The sequence below is a fragment of the Mustela nivalis genome (assembly GCF_964662115.1).
Source record: "Mustela nivalis genome assembly, chromosome: 8".
Classification (NCBI taxonomy): Eukaryota; Metazoa; Chordata; class Mammalia; order Carnivora; family Mustelidae; genus Mustela; species Mustela nivalis.
This window is the reverse complement of record NC_139027.1, coordinates 92,800,228-92,820,120: the sequence shown is the minus strand read 5'-3', so window position 1 is coordinate 92,820,120 and position 19,893 is coordinate 92,800,228. Positions and strand designations below refer to the sequence as shown.

General features: G+C 41.3%; 1 protein-coding gene across 2 annotated transcripts; it reads left to right on the top strand.

The window, feature by feature from the left end:
• The first annotated feature begins 1,718 nt into the window (after window positions 1-1,718).
• LOC309872436 (conserved oligomeric Golgi complex subunit 2-like) lies at window positions 1,719-12,543 on the top strand. Of its 2 annotated transcripts, XM_082746600.1 has the most exons (6): window positions 1,720-1,782; window positions 4,005-4,083; window positions 5,724-5,827; window positions 9,002-9,181; window positions 11,055-11,182; window positions 11,738-12,543. In XM_082746600.1, exons 4-6 carry the CDS (start codon window positions 9,023-9,025, stop codon window positions 11,778-11,780), a joined length of 330 nt encoding a protein of 109 aa, XP_082602726.1. In that variant the 5' UTR covers window positions 1,720-1,782; window positions 4,005-4,083; window positions 5,724-5,827; window positions 9,002-9,022; the 3' UTR covers window positions 11,781-12,543. The 2 variants fall into 2 exon arrangements, 1 of the variants encoding a protein (XP_082602726.1); XR_014315866.1 differs by lacking the exons at window positions 9,002-9,181; window positions 11,055-11,182; window positions 11,738-12,543 and having other exon boundaries at window positions 1,719-1,782; window positions 4,003-4,083; window positions 5,724-6,279.
• The last annotated feature ends 7,350 nt before the right edge of the window (window positions 12,544-19,893 follow it).

Genomic DNA, 19,893 nt, shown 5'->3' with positions numbered 1-19,893 from the left:
AGCAGAGAGCTGGCTTCTCCCTCTGCCCCTCCTCCCACTTGTTCTCTCTGTCTCTCTCTCTCAAATAAATAAAATCTAAAAAAAAAAAAAAAGTAAAGAGACCAAAACAAAGTCTGGAAGGATGTGAATCGCTGTGTTAAAATTAAGAAGAAAAAGCTGTTTCTATTTTGAGAAGAGCCTCTTTGAAATGTATAATTAAAAGAAATAAAATGCCTTTAGAGTTAGGCAACAGGAGAGAATGGTCTTGGTGAGGGGCCCCCTTTCCCATAATCTTAGGAAGTGAGCAGACCCCCTGATGTCCTGTGTGTGTTCCCCTGCAGTAATACGGCCTCTTATTCTTTCTCTGATCTTATTTTTCTATGTAAAATGTGGTATCAGTGCAATCATTTTTTCTTTCTGGTTTGATTTTCAGGAAGATTTCAACGTCGGTCACTTTGTGTCTGACTGTAGGAAGCGTGTCCAGCTGGAGGAACTAAGAGGAGATCTGGAACTCTACTATAAACTTCTTAAAATAGCCATGGTCGAGCTCATCAACAAGGATTATGCAGATTTTGTCAACCTTTCCACAAACTTGGTAAACCTGAAATTCACAAGTCCTACACACACACACACACACACACACACACTTTCTCTCTCCTTCATATTTATTAAAAGGGCAGAGTTTTTAGAAACCTTTCAGTTGATTACCCCACCAACCCCACCAGAAACTTGAAGAAATTACCAATTTCATTAATAAAAGAACTAAACTTTTTGGAATACATTTTTTTGTTTTAGTTTTTATTCATTTAAGGTTGCTCTAGTTTGATTATGTTTCAAATTCATTAGTCAACAGTGAAAAGTAAAGGATAATAATACCCAAGGGGTTGTTTTATTAGTTGCTAAGTGATTACCCTGAAGTCTTCCTTGATTTAGACTAATTTGTAGGAGCAAATGTCCACCACTCTTACAATGTTTAATTTACTCCCAGGTATATCTGTTAGCCAGAGCTAGGTTGAGGGAACATTGGCCAATATTGATATTTAAAAAGTTTGGTTTTATAAAAATATAAGAATGATTTGCAGTGAGCTTATCAATTGTTTGTAAAAGCCGTTTAGAAATGTTGAATTTTGTTCCTTGGCAGAAAAGTCTCCTTGTTGATGCTTCATTTTGTTTTAAATCTGTTTGTCCAGAGAAGCACAGAAAGTTGCAGCTCCGTGGGAATTTCAAGAAGCATTAAAATTAATGATGCACATTTGCTTTTGGGAAATATACCACTAAGATAAATATCCCAATAGGATTAAAAACCTAGAAAATTTTACTTCTGTTTAATTTCTATTTTTCTCAAGGCTTATAATAATGTTTAAGAGAGACGTAGCCCGTCAGACTTTCACATCAGCTGGCTGAGTATCATCAATTACAGACAGAGAACTGTTCACCTTCTGTGAAAATTTTTCACATTCATTTAAAATGTCATCTAAAGGCAAATTGTTCTTAAGGAAACTTTCGTTTCTCGTGACTTCCCTTATTTTTATAGTTTCATGTATTTCAACAGATTTTTTTCATATTCTATGAACAACATTAATGGCCAAATAACACTTCTGTTGTTTAGCTAGTTATGTAGCAAAATACGGTTGTGCCAAAAAAAACAAGTTAAATCTGGTACTGCTTTGATCGTTAAATAGATACGTCACTATTACTCCTTATCGTGATGTGTTTGTGCCAACCTGGTTTTGCCTTTAGGTTGGCATGGACAAAGCCCTCAATCAACTTTCTGTGCCTTTGGGACAGTTACGAGAAGTTCTGGTAAGTCCCCAATTAATGAAAACAGTCTGCTGTGACGCCTGTTGTCCTCGTCGGCTTTTCTCTAAGAATTCTTTTCATCTGTTAGTTTGGTGGTACTGGTGGTTGTATTTTAACGGTTCATGATTATAATATTCACCTTCAGAAGAGTTGTAAATGATTTTGTTTTTGCATATGCTAAAAACCTAAAAAAACATGTTCGATTTGAAGAAGACATATTCTCAGAGTAGACAACCTTAAAATGTCAGGGGAGAGGAAGCATATTTCCAAATTCAACTTATTAATGCCACTTTGGTCATATGTAAGTGGTTTCTAACTTACGAATGACTTGTATTTTAACAGTTTGTAATCTTGTAAATATCCCCCCCCACCCCACGTAATCTACGTGTGGTTAGGTTCCTGGGCTGATCTACAAAAACTGTGTAATCCCTAATGGAACTGAAGGATAATATAAATAAAATGTAATACTTAATAAATGTTACATTTGCATGTTCTCTCAGAAAAATCTCTGTTGTGGGAATGGGACTCCCCACCTCTAAGCCATTGGGAATAGGAACTCCACCTGGGTGAACAGTGGAGGGGCAGTTGTGGCATCACTTCTTACAGAAAACTGTGCTGCCCTGTCTCCCCTCCCGCCCCCCCCCCCGTCTGTGTCTGGTGCCCTGACTTACGGCCTCTGTCCATTCTGATGCCCTGTCGTAAACTTGTCATAAACGACACCATCCTTCCTTGTGTGTCTCCTCTAGCTTGAGTGGCCTCTTGCGTCCCTCCCCTAAGACAGTGCCTGCATCCTAGAGAGAATATAAGGAGAACATAATTTAAGTGAAGACACAGTACATGGTTAGAACCAAGAAAAATGCGGAGTAATGGAAATATCAGTGCTGAGAAGCCTAAGGGAGGGGCAGGCAGGAAAGAGTTCGTGAAACAGGTAAAAATCTTGAGTTGTGCCTTGAGGTAGCCAATACTTTCCATGGTTTATGTCTCATTTGAATTTTACAAAATCTTGTTAAAGATACTTTTCCTTGGAATGGAAGGGATTTTCATGGTCCGCTGTTGGATTCCACACCAGCCGCTGTGGGGCTCTCCCACTGCCTCCTTGGTGTGCCTCTTCCTCCCGGGGCCTCATAGTGGTGTTGTTTCCCAAGCCTAGCCTTCCTTTGGCCTCCCACTCTTCTCTCGAACCCCCTTCCTGGAGGCAGATTTGCTCTACTCACACAGGCTCCCGTCCCGCCTCACCCCCTGCCATCACCGTATCCCCTCCCTTTTCCATGGCCTGTTTTTATGGCCACTTTGGTCCTGCTCAGCCACAGGCCTGACCTGCCTTTCTGGTCCCAACTCTGAAGCTGTTCTGTGAGATTCTCAGACCACTGAGGGATACGACTATATCTGTCTTCATTGCATCCCTGTAGGCTGCCACAATACTGACGTCCAGGAGGTGTTTCATAATGTTGATGGAGTGAATTAATTCACCTTCCTGTGGAATTTTTGTGATATGCCTACTTGATTCTAGTTGTTTCTGTTAACCTTTGTTTTGGCCCTAATTCCTAATTATCTCTTTATTCATTAGCTTCTGGACATGTTTCTCTACCTCTGTGCTCTGCCTTTTTCTGGTCTTCTGTTCTTCATTCTTGATTCCTGGTATTTCCATACCCACATTTCATCATCCTGCATCAGTGCTTTGACATTCTTTCGTTCTCCAAAATATGCAGAATCTAAAGACTTCATCTCAGTGAAGTTGGCCCTCCATTCCTATTTCTGCTTCTCTCCAGAAGGAAGCCTGCAGTGCACATGGCTGTGTGCCTGTCTGACCCTGCCCCTGAGTGTGTGTGCACTTACATCTGCTCCCCATCCCCTCCCCACCTCGGCAGCTGTGTACACATGGCTTTCAGAGTCCGATTCGAGCCCCGTCGCATTTCCAGACTCTCCTGTACTTTGCTTCATATTATCTGTTCTCCATTCTAAGCCCCCTCATCCCCATAACTTTCACTGTATATGTCATTCTTCTTCTGGCCATGCGACCCTGCCTTCGTGTCATTATGCCCCCAGGTCATGAGTCCCCTCAACAGTAACTGTGTCTGGTATATCATGTTTTTTTTTTCTTGTCAATATCTGCATAGTACTGGTGCACAGGTATTAATTTCTGTGGAATTGAATGAGATGTAGGAAATTGATAATGTGACAAAACAATGTCTGTAATACATTTTCTTTATTATTCTTTTAAAGAGTCTCAGGTCATCAGTCAGTGAAGGAATTCGGGCAGTAGATGAACGAATGTGTAAACAAGAGGACATAAGGAAGAAAAAGGTACCCTCCAGTAGATTTCTTATGCTGCATGCCAGTTGAAGCCCTCTCCTCTTGTCTCCGCGAACTTGTCAGCACTATTCAGCTTTTTTTCTTTTTTTTTTTAAATTTAGCTTTTTTTCAAAGCTCTCACGCATGTGCATTTTATGCATTATGTCACGTTATCTACCTGAAATAAGAAGACAGAATTTCAGAGGTACCCACACGATCTCAAGATCACCCACTTTTTCCAGAACAAGAAACAGTGATAACTGTTGTCGGTGCAGCGCTTGACAGTTAACGACTGTATAAATTGTCAGCGGCCCTGTAAAGAAAATAGGCCTATATTAGAGACTAGGGGAGAAGTGGGCTTTCCAAAGCAAACTCAGGATTCTGCCATAGGTTTGCTGTTATTTTCTGATCCTGTGTTCTTTATGTTCTGGTGTTCACTTTAATTTTTTCAATTCCCAGTAGTTAGCATGCGGTGTTGGCTTAGTTTCAGGTGTGTGAGACAGGCAACGGCTCTGTACATCTGAGGGCTCACCCCGGGAGTGTGCCCCTTAGTGCTATCTCCAGTTCCAAGTGTCCCCGATATCATTCATGATCATAACGATGTAGGGGCACAGCGGGCATTGGGAGTCTGGGCTTCTGACTCTCGCCTGCTGCTCTGTACAATGTTTTCTATGTGTATTATTAGCATATTTGTTAAAATCTCAGTGGGGAGAAGCCTGTTTGAGGGACCTTCTGTTTAATTCGCCTCTGGATCTCCTCACAGCTTTTGTCCAAAGAATGCTTGTCGTGCGCTTCCAGACAAAACAGTAAGCTTTGTGAGAGCAGGGTGTATTTCTTGCTTTATTTTCTCGTGCCCCCCCCACCCCCCGTCGGAATGAATATTGAGCTCCCAGGGGTGTTCATTATTATTATTATTTATTGAATGGATGACTTTGTATTTTTTTGTTCTTTAAGGATGAGAGTTTTCATAATGTCCCTCAACCTCTTTGATAATATTTGTAGTGTAAAAGGTCTTTAATGATTTGGTGCTTGGGCATATAGGTATATGCACATGTAAACTGAGAGGGCCAGTACAATCGGAAGCCAAAGTTAAAACATGAATAAAGGGCCATAAGAAAACAAATGGAGGGGCGCCTGGTGGCTCAGTTGGTTAAACGTCCGACTCTTGATTTTGGCTCAGGTCATGATCTCAGGATCATGAGATTGAGCCCCGCATTGAGCTCTGTGCTCAGCAGGATGTCTGCTCGAGATTCTCTCTCTCCCTCTGCCCCTCCCCTGCATGCGCACATGCAGTCTCTCTCTCTCTCAAATAAACAAATCTTTTTTAAAAAAATAGGAAAGAAATGCCCATAGAAAGATTCAGGATGGGGAAAAAAAGAAATAAGAGTATAGAATATGAGAAAGCAAAGTCTAGGGTTTTTTTTTTTTTCCTCTATAAACTTGCAATAGAATATGGAAGTATGCTTATTCTAGAACTAAGATTTGCATTCTTGAGAATTCTGTGTTTCATAGAAATATTCAAAATATAGCATGCCCTATATATTTGAAGTTAACTTTTGGTCTTATATTTTCCTGCATTTAGCATGGGAAATAAAGATGATTAAGAGTAAAGATGGTGACGTTTTTTGTTTGCTTAATTTTTATTTTTATAGATGTGTGTGTTGAGGCTTATACAAGTTATTTGATCAGTTGAAAAGATTGAAAAAATCTTAAATTCACAAAGTTCGAAAGAAACCTCTGCACTAGAAGCAAGCAGGTAAGCATTTTTTTTTTTAACTAAGTAGCACATAAATTAATACTTCACATCCAATCTAATTAGGCGGGGACAGCTTAGTTAGAATTCATTTCTGAACAAGAAGAAAATCCAGGTTTGTGGCTAGAATGTAGCTCCAGGAGAGTGGAGAGCATGAAATGGTGAAATCTATAACACGTTCCTATAAACCCTTTGGTTATAGACCACAGTTCCAACACGTCATTATGCTTGCAGTGTAAAAGTATATTTGGAATCACCTTCCCTGAGGACTAGCAAAGTCCTGTTGATCTTTAAGGCATACCTACCATTCATCTTGGTTTTTCTCCATCTCATTTTTTTTCCTAGACATGCCCAGAGTATTACCATTGATGTATTTTGCACCAGCATTATATTATTATGAAACAGTATAGGACATATCCAGTTGAAATTTACAAACAGGAAAGAAAAAACTTATGAAATAGGAAAAAGATGATGGCTCTCTTTGTTATACTGTGATTGTCTTGTTCCCTTCCTGGTGTGAATTTTCAATCAGCCAGGGTAGATGAGTGACTCAGAAAATGAGTAGTTAGGTCCTGTCAGCACTGTGAGACGCACAGTGGTGCAGTGGGTGTAGCCGGGGCTGGTCCTACACATACCAGCTGGGCTGCCTGCGTCAAGGTCGCCTGGTGCCCTGAGTGCTCTGTTGTGTGACGCTAACAGTCCCTCCCCTTGCAGGCGGAGTTAGGTTTCTAAATTTTAGGAATTAAGGTTTTAGATTTGGAAGGAACTTGAGAGACCATATGCTCCACATGTCTCATGATGGAGATTAAGAACGGACACATCCCAAAGGAAGCGATTCTCTGGTCCTAGGTCTCTGTCCCCTTTCACATCAAGGCATTCAACTAAGTGGTCAGCCTCCACTGTGCTTGTGTCTCTAGCCCGTTGCACTCGTGCTTCTGCCCCATTCGTCCACACTTAGCAGACAGTCTGCACGCGGCCCTTCTGCAGCCCGTGTGTCTCCAGCGGCTCTGCTTCACTGCGGCCCTTGGCAGCGCCTGCAGCCCCTCCAGCCCCTCCAGCCATGTCCACGTTCGGCCCCTGGAGAGCTGGCCCTCCAGTGTTCTTCCTGTCTTTGCTGTTGCTGCTGTGCTCCTCGGATAGAAACACCTCAGTGAGCTCTGTGTCTACAATCCTGTCCCTTTGCAACACTGTCCTTGATAAACAGACATTGTGCGCTTTCTTGCTCAGAATTACCTTGGAGGACTTTTTTCTCCAGAAGAGCAGCTCTGAGCTCTAGAGTCAGGAAAGCCAGAGCAGCGTCAGCGCACAGTAAATCCATCATGCTCTGCCAGGCCCAGAAATGCCGAAAAAAGGATAAATAGGAAATGCGCATGGGATCAGTCAGTAGAGGTTGGGATTAGGCTTCGGCACTGTTCCTGCCAAGCGCTTGCCTTCCCTCCACACCAGTTCTGATGCTCTGGGACGGGGCACACCATGGCAGGTCTCCAGAGATTTTGGGTTTTCTTACAGTGTGTTTCCTCACTACCTGACTGCCCATCCTCAGATGTGGGATGCCTCATAGAGCCCAGCAGGGGCTTTGGGGCCTTTGTTGTGTTTTTTTTTTCTTTCACTGTTCGACTTCCTTTTGAATGGGGTTAATGCTTTCTAATGTGGGGGGCAAGAGGGAAGTGTATCCAGTCCACTTGATGGCAGATGCACTGTGAGTGATTTCTCACCAGCTCCCGGAGCACCGAGCTTGCTCTTTCTGCCGTTGGGTAAATTTAAACTTGGAGTCCACTGCTCTGAGCAATTTCCCAGGTTGCTGCTAGGCGGTCAGTTTTAGCTGATTGAGGAGACAGCAGTAGTTGGTACTGGGGAGGTACTTGGGAGGGAGAATGAGGCAGGCAGAGAAGATGAGGGGGCTTCGGGTATGAACGGTAGGACAGGGCAAGAGAGAGGAGGTGGTTAGAGAATGGGAGAAGAAGGGCACGAATGGGAGAGCCCGAGGAACATGGAGGAATCATGCAGTTGTACCCACACTGACCTAAAATAGCTCCATCCCCTTGCCTGGGCCCTGTGGCCCGGGCCAGGCTGCGTCGGTGGCTTCTACGACCTCCCCGCTCCTCACCCCTTGCACTGGGGCCTGCTGCACAGACAGTTTGTCATGAAAATTGATGGCGTTCAGGTGCAGGTGCCTGAGCGCTGTAAGGCATGGGGGGCGGTGGGGGTAGCAGGTTTTAACTTTGGGAATTACATTTCTCTAATTATCTCTACTAGCCCTCTCTGGACTAGACAGATTTTGGAGAGAATTGCCACAGAATTTAACCAGTTACACTTTCATGCTGTTCAGAGCAAAGGCATGCCTCTTCTGGACAAAGTAAGACCAGCAAGTGTTGGTTTCGATTTTCAATTTGCTGTTTGCGAATTTCCTGGATGATTTTGGTTTGACCTAGCATTGCCCCTGATAATTGCTGCTCTACAGGATTTTGAAGCTAGCTTTGAATTTTTTTTTTTTTTAGTGTCTCCTGCTTGGGACCCTGCTTCCATTATGTCACACTAGATAGATTTTGTGTAAAGACACAAGCGTAGTCTCCAAACTATGCAAGTAAAATTAATTCTGAATTTCATGTAACTTGACACATCATATGATGTAGTCAGAGTTCATTTATCCAAAGCCCTTGACTGGGTTTAAATGCACGTTTGTCAGATTTACTCCGTAGCTTAAGAGGCAAATAACTTTTTGTCATTCCGTAATTGTCTAAACTTCACTTTGATGAAGCCGACTTACTTTCAAAGAAATCATAGGGAGGGGACGCCTCAGTGGCTCAGTCAGTTAAGCCACTGCCTCTGGCTTAGGTCATGATCCCAGGGTCCTGGGATCGAGTCCCACCTTGGGCTCCTTGCTTGGCAGGAAGCCTGCTTCTCTTTCTGCCTGTGTCTCCTTGTGTGCTTGTGCTCTCTCTTGACAAATAAATAAATAAAAACCTTTAAAAAAAAAGAAAGAAAGCAATCATGGGGAGAAGAGATTCATTGTTATTCTCTAGGAAATGTTGGGATTTTAATCTTACATATATTCTGGTAGAATTAGAGGCTTGCTTTATATATATAACACATATGTATATAAATTATACACATATATTTGAGCTTTTAGAAACTGTGGTGCCTGGACCTTCTTTCCTGGTCTCTCTGTTCTTGCAGCGTATAGCCCACATTACGGCCATGCTGCAGCAGTCCCTGGGAGGCCTGCTGCTGGAAGAGCTTCAGACTTCCAATGTGGACATCATACGGCACTGCCTCCAGACTTACGCTACAATTGACAAGACACGGGATGCAGAGGCGTTAGTCGGTCAAGTACTGGTGAAACCGTACATGGATGAGGTTTGTGCTCCCATGCACCTCATTCCACAAACACAGAGCATCTAATCTGGCTTCGTTTCTTGACTGGGTGCGAGAGAGCTCAGGGCTCTTCCTTGAAGATGCTCTTAGTTCCTGCTCTTCTGGTTGTAAGAAAAGGTTGGTCCCGCTTGGTGCCCATCAGCATGGCAGGAATCAGGCATGTGCTCTGGTCTCTTACAGTGATGCCATAACTCAGGGATCATCTTAATTTAGTAGGGGTGAGGGACTTGCCTAGGAAGAAGGTACAGATCAGAACATTTTCAGGTCAATTTCCATTTCCATAAGTTATACGTTAATGAAGTTGCCGAAAAGCATGACCCCACCAAGGTGCCCATGCCCACTGGAGGAGCTGGAAGACAGCTCTGTGCGCAGGGAAAGTCTGTGAAGGGAAGCGTCTTCGCAGAATTGATGTGGCCTAAGTCTTGAAGACCATGGGGGGGGGGGGGCGCCTGGGTGGCTCAGTGGGTTAAGCCGCTGCCTTCGGCTCAGGTCATGATCTCAGGGTCCTGGGATCAAGTCCCGCATCGGGCTCTCTGCTCAGCAGGGAGCCTGCTTCTCTCTCTCTCTCTCTGCCTTCCTCTCCGACTACTTGTGATTTCTCTCTGTCAAATAAATAAATAAAATCTTAAAAAAAAAAAAAAAGAAGAAGACCATGGGGGAGTTTGCCAGGCTAGGAAGGTGGGAGGGAGGGAATATTCAAAGATAAAGGGCTTTGAAGAGCGAGTTAGTGGGGTAGTACCTTAAGTCCAGAACTTGGTTACCCAGTGTTCTTGACCTTTAAGGATACAGTTAAATACAGGGAGTCAGTGTATCCTGCCTCTGAGCGGCCGGAGTATGGGCTGCACCATGTGAGGCCGCCAGCAATCAGCAGCTTCCAACTTAGAGAGCGTCAGTTTCATCTAGTTCAAGCTGACAGAAGTCATGAAGCCAGTCTCAGCGTTTGAGGGCTTTCTTCCAGTCACCTGCCAGTGCGAGTGTTCTTTCTGTCTGGTAAGTATAAAGCTACCCACGATGACTTCAGGATGAAAGGCTTCCAGTTTTAAAACGAGACAGTATCCCAGTGATAGAAGTGAAATTGAAGGATTAATTTCAGTAATCTTCTCAGCTTCATTAAGACTACTAAAAGTAAATGATCTGTCAGTTCTTTGTATGTATCCTATTATAGTTCATAGCTCTCTCTGTGGGGGTGAAAAAGATCACGTTATTCTTTGTCACTAAATGAAAATATTTTAGTTATTTAATTTATGCCCTTTTCATTGAACTGAATCTAATATGCTAAATTAGGGAAGTACTTTACGTTTCCGTGTCATTAAATGAACTGTGGCCACGTTTGTATTTTAAGTTTGTATGCTTGTCATTCACCTCCTGCAACTCAGCCTCACCAAAAAAAATTAAATACTAAAGCAAAATAAGATGTGTTTTCTTCCATCACTTTCCATCTCAGCCCTTTCCCTGTTCTGGAGACGGTAGAGGATAAGGCCAGGGTGAAGATGGTACAGAGCTGTTGTCTGCAGATACAGTATTTCGCTTTTAAGCTCAGAAGGGAAGCAGATGAGTGTGTGTGATGTTTTAGCTTCAGGCCAGTCTCTGTCCCTCAGCCTCTGTGTCCCCCAGGGTTGGAGCAGTATTCCCAAATCCCGGGACCTAGATTTTCATGCCATTGTTACTTACCTCCTATTTAGAAAGCATACTGAGTGGGGAGGAGGAAGGACGAAGTGCATTTTTAAGGTTTACACGATTCTTTTCTCTGTAGTGTATAGTTCATACTTCTCTTTTAGGTGCTTTAAAAACAAACAAAAACACAAACAAACAAACAAACAAATAAATAAAAATAAAACGCTCTTCCTTCTGCTAGGTGATTGTAGAGCAGATCGTTGAGTCTCATCCAGACGGCCTGAAGATCATGTATGCTAATAAGCTCCTGGAGTTCGTTCCTCACCACTGCCACCTTCTTCGAGAGGTCACAAGAGGAGCCATCTCAAGGTGACATAAAATGCTGTGTATGCACCTGAGCTCAGTTTAGTGACCACCTGTCACCTCCTCATGTGCCGCTGATCCCTGGCTGTCCTGTCTGACCTGGGAACGTGGGAACGTGTGCTCTTCCCTATTTGTTACCAGTGCTGTGAGGCAGGTGTCACTTGCCTGGGTTTACAGGGAAGGGAATAAAGAGTGGGGACGAATCTCAACGGTGGCATTTGTGTGACTCCAGAGCCTCTGCTTTTCTCTTGTCTATACTGTCTCCTTAACCAGGCTCAAAATCAAAATTGGTTTCCTTCCATTATTGTGATGTCATCATAGGTCTAGAAATACCAATTCATTTTAATTCAACACGTTTTATACTGATGGCAATTAAAGTCATGAACGGTTTTCCCTCCCTCTCTTATTTCATTTCCATGGCTTTCCAGTTCTGTTTCATGAATATCCCATTACCTTCCACCATCTCCGTCATCCCAGTCCAGACCTTTGTTGCCTTTTGTTCGAGGGTAGTGGGCTCTCCCCACCTGGTCCCCCAGCTCCACCTGTCCCTCTTCATTGCAGCCCTCAGGTGTCCCACCTGCCCAGAGCTCTTCAGCCTTCCTGAGTCGCTCGTGGCTTCTCATCGCCCACAGAAGAGCATCCAGTCTTCCTGGCGTAACCTGTGACCATTGGTGCTTGAGTCCTAGTGGTTCTCCGCTGTAGAACTTTCTACTGTGGAACTTTCCCCCATACCACTATGGTTCCTGGCCAGACAGGAGCACTTGACCTTCCCTAACACACCTGGTACAGAAGATCCCTGACTTCACCTTCGTTCAGTTTATGGTTTTTTGACTTTTTATAATAGTGCAGAAGTGATATGCATTTAGTTTGGATCTTTTCCCAGGCTGGCGATCTACAGTAGGGTCCTCTTTTGTAATGCTGGGCAGGGACAGCGAGCACAGCCCCCAGGCAAACCACGTGATCACGAGGGTCAGCAACCAACACACTTGAACCGTCCTGTTCTGGCTTTCAGTGCAGTGTTCAGTAAGTTACATGAGATACCAGACACTTTATTGTGAAATAGGCTTTGTGTTAGAGGATTTTGCCCAACTGTGCAATACTGTAAGTGTTCTCAAGACATTTAAGTTTGGCGGGGCTAAGCTCTGATGTTCAGTCGCTTAGGTGCTTTCCATGCATTTTCAACTAAAGAGATTTCCAGCTGAACAATGGGTTTATTAGAAGCCGAGGCCGTCATAAGCCGAGGAACATCTGTCTATACTGTGCGCCTCTGTGTTTTCCTTCATTGCTTCCTGTCTCTTATTCCTTTGTCTTTCTGTTGATCTGTCACTCCACATGAAGCTCCAGTCAAATACAACTTCTTTTTTTTTTAGGTTATTTATTTATTTACTTATTAGAGAAAGCATAAGCAGAGGGGGAGGCAAAGAGTGAAGCAGGCTCCCCACTGAGCAGGGAGCCCGATGTGGGACTCAATCCCAGGACCCTGAGATCATGACCTGAGCCACCCAGGCGCCCCCAGGCTATGGTTATTTCAAGAAAAAGTCCTATTTGTGAATTCTTCATCTAGTGAAGATGAATTAAAATCAGAAAGTCAACTCTGCCACCTTTAAAAACCCAGGAACAGAAAAAAATTCCACGAGCAGGTATAACCCTATCCACAATAAATCACTTTCAATCCAGTCCTGAAAACTAATACAGAGTAGGAAGAAAGCATTACAGAAAAATTTTGTTTTCATTAATCAAGCTGGAAAATAACGGGCCTTACATGAATGCCCTTTAGGAAGACAGTTCTTATAGTTTTATGTTGATGGAAACTCACATTACATTCGAAATGCATGTTAAAACCATGACTGTAGATTAACTACCACTTTCAGTCGTCAGAAGATGAAAAATGGTCAAGAGTCACCCAAACTGAATCCTGGTTCCTCCTGGAAAATGTGTTCCTAAATATTTTCCCCCTGAACTACTGTGCTCTTTCTGTATCTTACACAGCAGACACTGCGATGCACAAGCACATCCAGAAGGCCTTTGAGGGCTGACAGCCTGCTGGAACAATGAGGAATTCACCTGGGTTTCTGCCTTTCTGCCGGGCCCAGAAAGTTCTGGGTAACCCAGGTGACGTGTCATGAGAATACATGTGTAGCTCACACCATATGTATTATCTCCTCAGGGTAGACACCAAAATCCATGTTCGTATATGAAAATCCGAGATGCGTACAGAAATCAAGAGTGATTCTGTCATCTTGAAAGAAAAACACACTGTTGCGCTGCCACATGCCTCGTTTCTTCTTGAGTGACTGCAGGAAGTAGCGATTGCAGTCAGAAATCTCAGAAAGAAAAATTAGAGTAAGGGCAACACCTGAAGTTTATTCCTGAAAATACTTGGAGAACGACTGTGACCAATAAACCAGGGCTTAGTTCATGAGACTATGTCAATGAGCTTATACCATCCCATGTCCTGGTCAAACCCTCATGTCTGGGAGATGGAGGGACGTCTTCATCTTCCAGAGCTACTCTTAGGGAAAAAGGTGGAGACCATACTGACTGAGTCCCTATTTCAGCAGGAGAGCCAAAAACACTTTGCCCCTCCATAATCCCAAATGAAAATAAACATCTCGGGGCGCCTGGGTGGTTTAAGCTTCTGCCTTTGGCTGGGATCAAGCCCCACGTCGGGCTCTTTGCTCAGCAGGGAGCCCACTTCCCTCCTTCTCTCTCTGCCTGCCTCTCTGCCTACTTGTGATCTCTGTCTGTCAAATAAATAAAATAAATAAAATCTTTAAAAAAGAAAAGAAAAGAAACATCTCATTTTACTAGTGTGCAGCAGTGACTATGCAGGAGAAATTATTATTATTTTATTATTAGATGATATATTATTATTATTATTATTATTGTACTCAATTGTTAACCTTTTGAATTCGGACACCTAAAATTTTTAATAAAATATAAAGGCCTTTTTTTTTTAAGATTTTATTTATTTGAAAGACAGAGATCACAAGTAGGCAGAGAGGCAGGCAGAGAGGGGGAAGCAGGCTCCCCACTGAACAGAGAATCCGATGCAGGACTTGATCCCAGGACCCTGGGATCATGACCTGGGCTGAAGGCAAGAGGCTTTAGCCCACTGAGCCACCCAGGCGCCCCATGAAGGCTTTTTTTGTTGTTGTTTTTTTAAAGATTTTACCTATTTATTTGACAGAGAGATCACAAGTAGGCAGAGAGGCAGGCAGAGAGAGAGAGAGAGGAGGAAGCAGGCTCCCCACTGAGCAGAGAGCCCGACATGGGACTTGATCCCAGGACCCTGAGATCATGACCTGAGCCGAAGGCAGCGGCTTAACCCACTGAGCCACCCAGGCGCCCCATGAAGGCTTTTTTTAAAGAACAAAAACTTCAGACTATATCTTTATCTTATCAGTTCCCACTACAACTGGCTTCTGTCTTGGCCAACATTTAGCCATTCAGATAAAGTCCGTATTTAGTGCTTCGTGTGTATGCATGTGTAAAATAAGCGGACAGTCATAAATCTTTAAGATTGTGTATAATAACTGTGAAATAAGGATTCTTGATACACAAGGTCTCGTCTGGGGAAAACAGCTGGAGAACAGTATGCAGTTTTCAAATGACGAAGGGGAAATATGCATTCGGTTATGAAAAAGGGAAGGAGAACAAGACCAAATATTAATAAAAGGGAAAAAAGCTTTTTCTGCCATCTTTCCGTGCTGCAGTAACAGTGTGAACAAATGTCCCACAGATGCCCTCAAGAACATTAACACTGCTGAAAGGGGGGGCGAAGGCCAGGTTCTTAGGAGGCCCTGCACCAAAGTCATCGTCCCGTTTCCTCACTGTGATGACGAAGCATGAGTACATTGGCAAATTTGAAATTATTGATGACCACAGAGCTGGGAAAACTGCTGTGTACCTCACGGGCAAGTTAAACAAGTGTGGCATGACCAGCCCTAGACTTGTATAACTGAAAGATCTAGAAAAGTGGCAGAATATTTCCATCCCCTCAGTTTGGTTTCACTGCATGGAAAAATTCTTCTGGCATCATGCACCATGAAGAAGGAAGAATCCAGGCAGGAGGGAAAATCCTGGGATTCCTTTTTCCTAGAAATATAATATACATGGCACGTGAAATGCCTCAATGGGAAAAAAAAAAAAAGGAAAATAAATTACAGTCAACTAATGTTTGACAAGGGTGCCAAACAATTCAATGGGGGTAAGAACAGTATTTTACTCCCAAGCAGCCACATGCAAATAATGAAACAGGTGTCCTGCCTCACACCATACAGAGAAAATAACCCAAAATGCATCAAAGACATAAATGTAAGCATTAAAATGATAAAGTTCTGGATGCCTGGGTAGCTCAGTTGGTTGGACGGCTGCCTTCTGCTCAGGTCATGATCCCGGAGTTTCAGGATTGAGTCCTGCATCAGGCTCCAAGCTCCACAGGGAGTCTGCTTCTCCCTCTGACCTTCTCCTCGCTCATGCTCTCTCTCATTGTCTCTTTCTCAAATAAATAAAATCTTTTAAAAAATAAAAATAAAGTAAAATGATAAAGTTTTCAGAAGAAAACACAAAGGTAAATGTTAGTGGTCTTGAATCTAACAACGGCTCCTCGGCCAAACACCAAAGTACAAGCAACTTAAAAAAAATAATAAACAAATAAATGGGACTCAACCAAAATATCCCAGTTTTGTGCTTCCAAGGACCCCATTGACAAAGTCAAAAGACAAGCCACTAAATGGGAGAAAATATTTGCAGGTCATATATAAGGAACATGCATTCAGACTGTGTGAAGAATTCTTACAACTCAAATAAAAAGACAACCAAGTTAAGAAATGAGCAAAGAGGGGCGCCTGGGTGGCTCAGCGGGTTAAGCTGCTGCCTTCCGTTCAGGTCTTGAATTCGGAGTCCTGGGATCGAGCCCCGTTCTTTCTGCTCAGCAGGGAGCCTGCTTCTTCCTCTCTCTCTGCCTGCCTCTCTGCCTGCTTGTGATCTCTCTCAATAAATCTCTCTCAAATAAATAAATAAAATCTCTTAAAAAATGAGCAAAGAACTTGAATATACATTTCTCTAATATTCAAATGTATACATTAATATATAAATGTATATATAAATATATTTTACATGATCATATATTTATATAAACATATTTATGTAAGTATATTTACATTCTTAAATATGTATTTAAATATAAATAAAATATGAAATATATCTCTGTCGCAGGTCTAATTTTCCTATCGTTCATCATTTATCTTTTTCCTAATTCTTATTTTCAGTATAGTTTATTTTGTTTCCAGGTGTTTCCCCTGGTTTCTGAATGCTGTTTCATAGGGAAGAATTATCCTGTCATAAAATTATTTCTTGAGCATTCATTATATCTCTCAGTTAAAATGGGTTCTTTTATGGTATTGATTCATTTGAGTTTTCTCAAAATGGGAAGAATTTTCAAAATGGTGTTTTCCTCAAGGTTCAGAGTATGTCTTCGCCTCATCTTTAAGCTTTTTGAAATTCACTTTACAAATTCTAGTCCCTCTTTTTATCTTTTTAAAATAAAATGTTTTATTTTTACTATTTTTTTATTTGAGTATAGTGATATTCAGTGTTACATTTGTTTCAGGTTTTCAATATCTCCATACATTATTCTATGATCATTATAAATATAGCCACCATCTGTCACCATATAACACTATTATAATATCATTGATTATATTCTCTACACTGTCCCATATCTCTTTTTAAAATCTCTAATTTTTATGTTTTCTGTTATTCCAATTTTCAACCATCATTTTACATGGTTACTTTAATAAAATATGCCTGATTACACACTCTTTGCTGAAAACCATAGCATTTGATTTATAGTAGTCTTCTTCTTCCTCTTTTTTTTTAAATTAACATATAATGCATTATTAGCCCCAGGGGTACAGGTCTGTGAATCGCCAGGTTTACACACTTCACAGCACTCACCACAGCACCTACCCTCCCCAATGTTCATAAACCCACCACCCTCTCCCTACCCTCCCCACCCCCCGGCAACTCTCAGTTTGTTTTGTAAGATTAAGAGTCTCCTATGGTTTGTCTCCCTCCTGATCCCATCTTGTTTCATTTACTCTTTTCCTGTCCCCCAAGCACCCACATTGCACCTCCATTTCCTCATATCAGAGAGATCATATGATAGTGTCTTTCTCTGGTTGACTTATTTTGATAAGCATAATACCCTCTAGTTCCATCCATGTCATCGCAAATGGCAAGATTTCATTTCTTTTGATGGCTGCATAGTATTCCATCGTATATATATACCGTTCATTTCTTGATGAACATCTAGGTTCTTTCCATAGTTTGGCTATTGTGGATATTTCTGCTATAAACATTTGGTGCACATGCCCCTTTGGATCATATACTAGTCTTCTTTACCTCTATCAGAAACCCATGAAGCTTTATTTATTTATTTACTCACATGAACACATGATCCAACACAACGTTTATTGTTGTTCAAATGTATTATAATGTCTTACCGCTTAACACTATGCTAACTGTTCTCTTTCACTGTCTGACTAAATCCTCATCATCACTATGCCATTTAATGACAAAGAACAATTGAACTCAGAGTTCTCTCCATATCAGGGAATGAAGACTCCACCCTTCTATTTGTGCAAGTAAAATAAATGTTGATATTGTCTGTCCTGCACATACCCCATCCTGTTCACCGGAATATTCACCATCAAAATATATACAAAATAAAAACCATAACTCACCACTTCTATTACCACCCAGCATGCTAAAAACACCATCATATGTTCCTGAATTATTGACTTGATTGATAGCCCCACTTCCACAATGGAATATTATTTAATGCTAGAGAAATGAATTACCAAGCCATGAAAAGATATGGATATAAATATTTAATAAATATTTGATTTTAGGCTTCTACCAGTCTATCAATAGTATTAGTATATTTTAACAGTGAATGCTCAGCATTCATGAATTTACCTAATAAAATATTTTGGGTTCAATATTTTAAATACTTCAACCTCTATGATTATATTCCTAATAATATTGAATTGGGGTAAATAAACCTTAACTTTTTGTAACTTGTTTCAATATGCAAAAGAGCTCAATGAAATTTTAGAAAATAAAAATTTACAAAAAAAAAGTTTAGTTTACTATTGCCAAATAATTTAAAAATTTATCTTATATTCAAATACATATATTTTTCTAAATTGATTTATATGCTGCTAAAACCAAAAACTTTTAGTTATACTAGATTTCATATCATGCAACCAATGCCAGAAAGCCATCTGTCGATGACTTGTCTTAAATAGAGTTAAGATGGGCGTTATAACAATGCAAGATGGAAACAAAGATAGTATAACAATTGGTGTTACATAACTTTTCTGTTTTGATCAAGTTACTAATCTACAAAAGGCTTTTATCAGTGACAGACTTGGGAATTTAACAAAACTTTTAAACTAGCATGTGCGACTCATTCCTAGAAAACAACACAACCAATAACACTTTATTTAGATTAAATCATGACTATTTCTCCATTTGAATAAAAAAGGTAGCAACCCCAATAAGTTTATTGAACGTGAAAAGTTGAAATGCTGTAATGCTCCTAAGGAATCAAATGATCCAGTCATGAATTACAAAAAAATGATATAAATACCAAAGTGTTTGTATAATTGTAATGTACAACTGCCCATTATCGTTCAAGAGTGTAGGCTTGTACAAGAACTCTATAAAAGAACTCCACTTCTAAACTGTGGAAAATATGTTCCCTTTCTCCCTATATACAACTATTAAGCCATTCATTTAGCTTTTAAAATATCCACTTAATACAGGCTTTTTACTCATTTGAACCCGGCAGCAGGGTTCTATTCTTATTGCTTACATCTGAAGGATAGACTTCTAGCGTAAGAGGTAAAGCCCATAAAGGAGCCCAATAATAACAACAAAATACAGTTTAGTGATCCCTTACAATCTGCCAGCTACCTTTCTGAGAATACTTCAATTAATAAAACATATAAAATAGCTGACCAGAAAGAGCTTACATTCTTTTGAAATATAATAGTGAAATAAACCAATAATAGAGGGGCGCTTCGGTGGCTCAGTCCATTGAGTGACTGCCTCTGGCTTGGGTCATGATCTCAGGGTCCTGGGATGTAACTCCCCAGCAGGCTTTCTAGGCAGTGGGGTGTTTTCTTCTTCCTCTGCGCACCCTCCCAATTCTCTCTCTCTCTGTCTCAAATAAGGTAATAAACCAGTAATAGAATAATGATTGATGGTTGATGGTGATAAGTGTTACAAAGAAATACAAGAAAGGTAAAAGCCATTGGAGAATGCTGGGATGAAAGTTAATTTTATTTTGTGTTGGGTGGTTATATCTCATTTAGGAGATGTTATTTGCACAAAGACCCAGGAAGTGAAGGAGGGTGTTATACAAATATTAAAGGAAAAGATTGCTCTAGGCAGAGCAAGTAAGTATATAGACTTTGTGTGAACAGCTTGTCTGTTACTTTTGAGGAAAAGCAAGGTGGCCAATGAGGAGTTCATAGTGGTGGAGAGAGGAAGAACGTATTGATGTATGACCTTCTAGTACATTGAAACGCCTTCAGTTTTTATTTAATATGAAAGGGGAAGATACCAAAAGACTTTCAACAGCAGAATAAAATCATCTAACTTGATTTTTAGGTTAAGTTGCTGTACCAAAATAAATTTGCAGG

Coding starts and splice junctions, on each gene's coding strand:
- LOC309872436 (XM_082746600.1), top strand. CDS start 9,023: ATGCTGCAGCAGTCCCTGGGAGGCCTGCTGCTGGAAGAGCTTCAGACT. Junction 9,182..11,054: donor TGAAACCGTACATGGATGAG/GTTTGTGCTCCC, acceptor TCCTTCTGCTAG/GTGATTGTAGAGCAGATCGT. Junction 11,183..11,737: donor ACAAGAGGAGCCATCTCAAG/GTGACATAAAAT, acceptor TCTTCATTGCAG/CCCTCAGGTGTCCCACCTGC.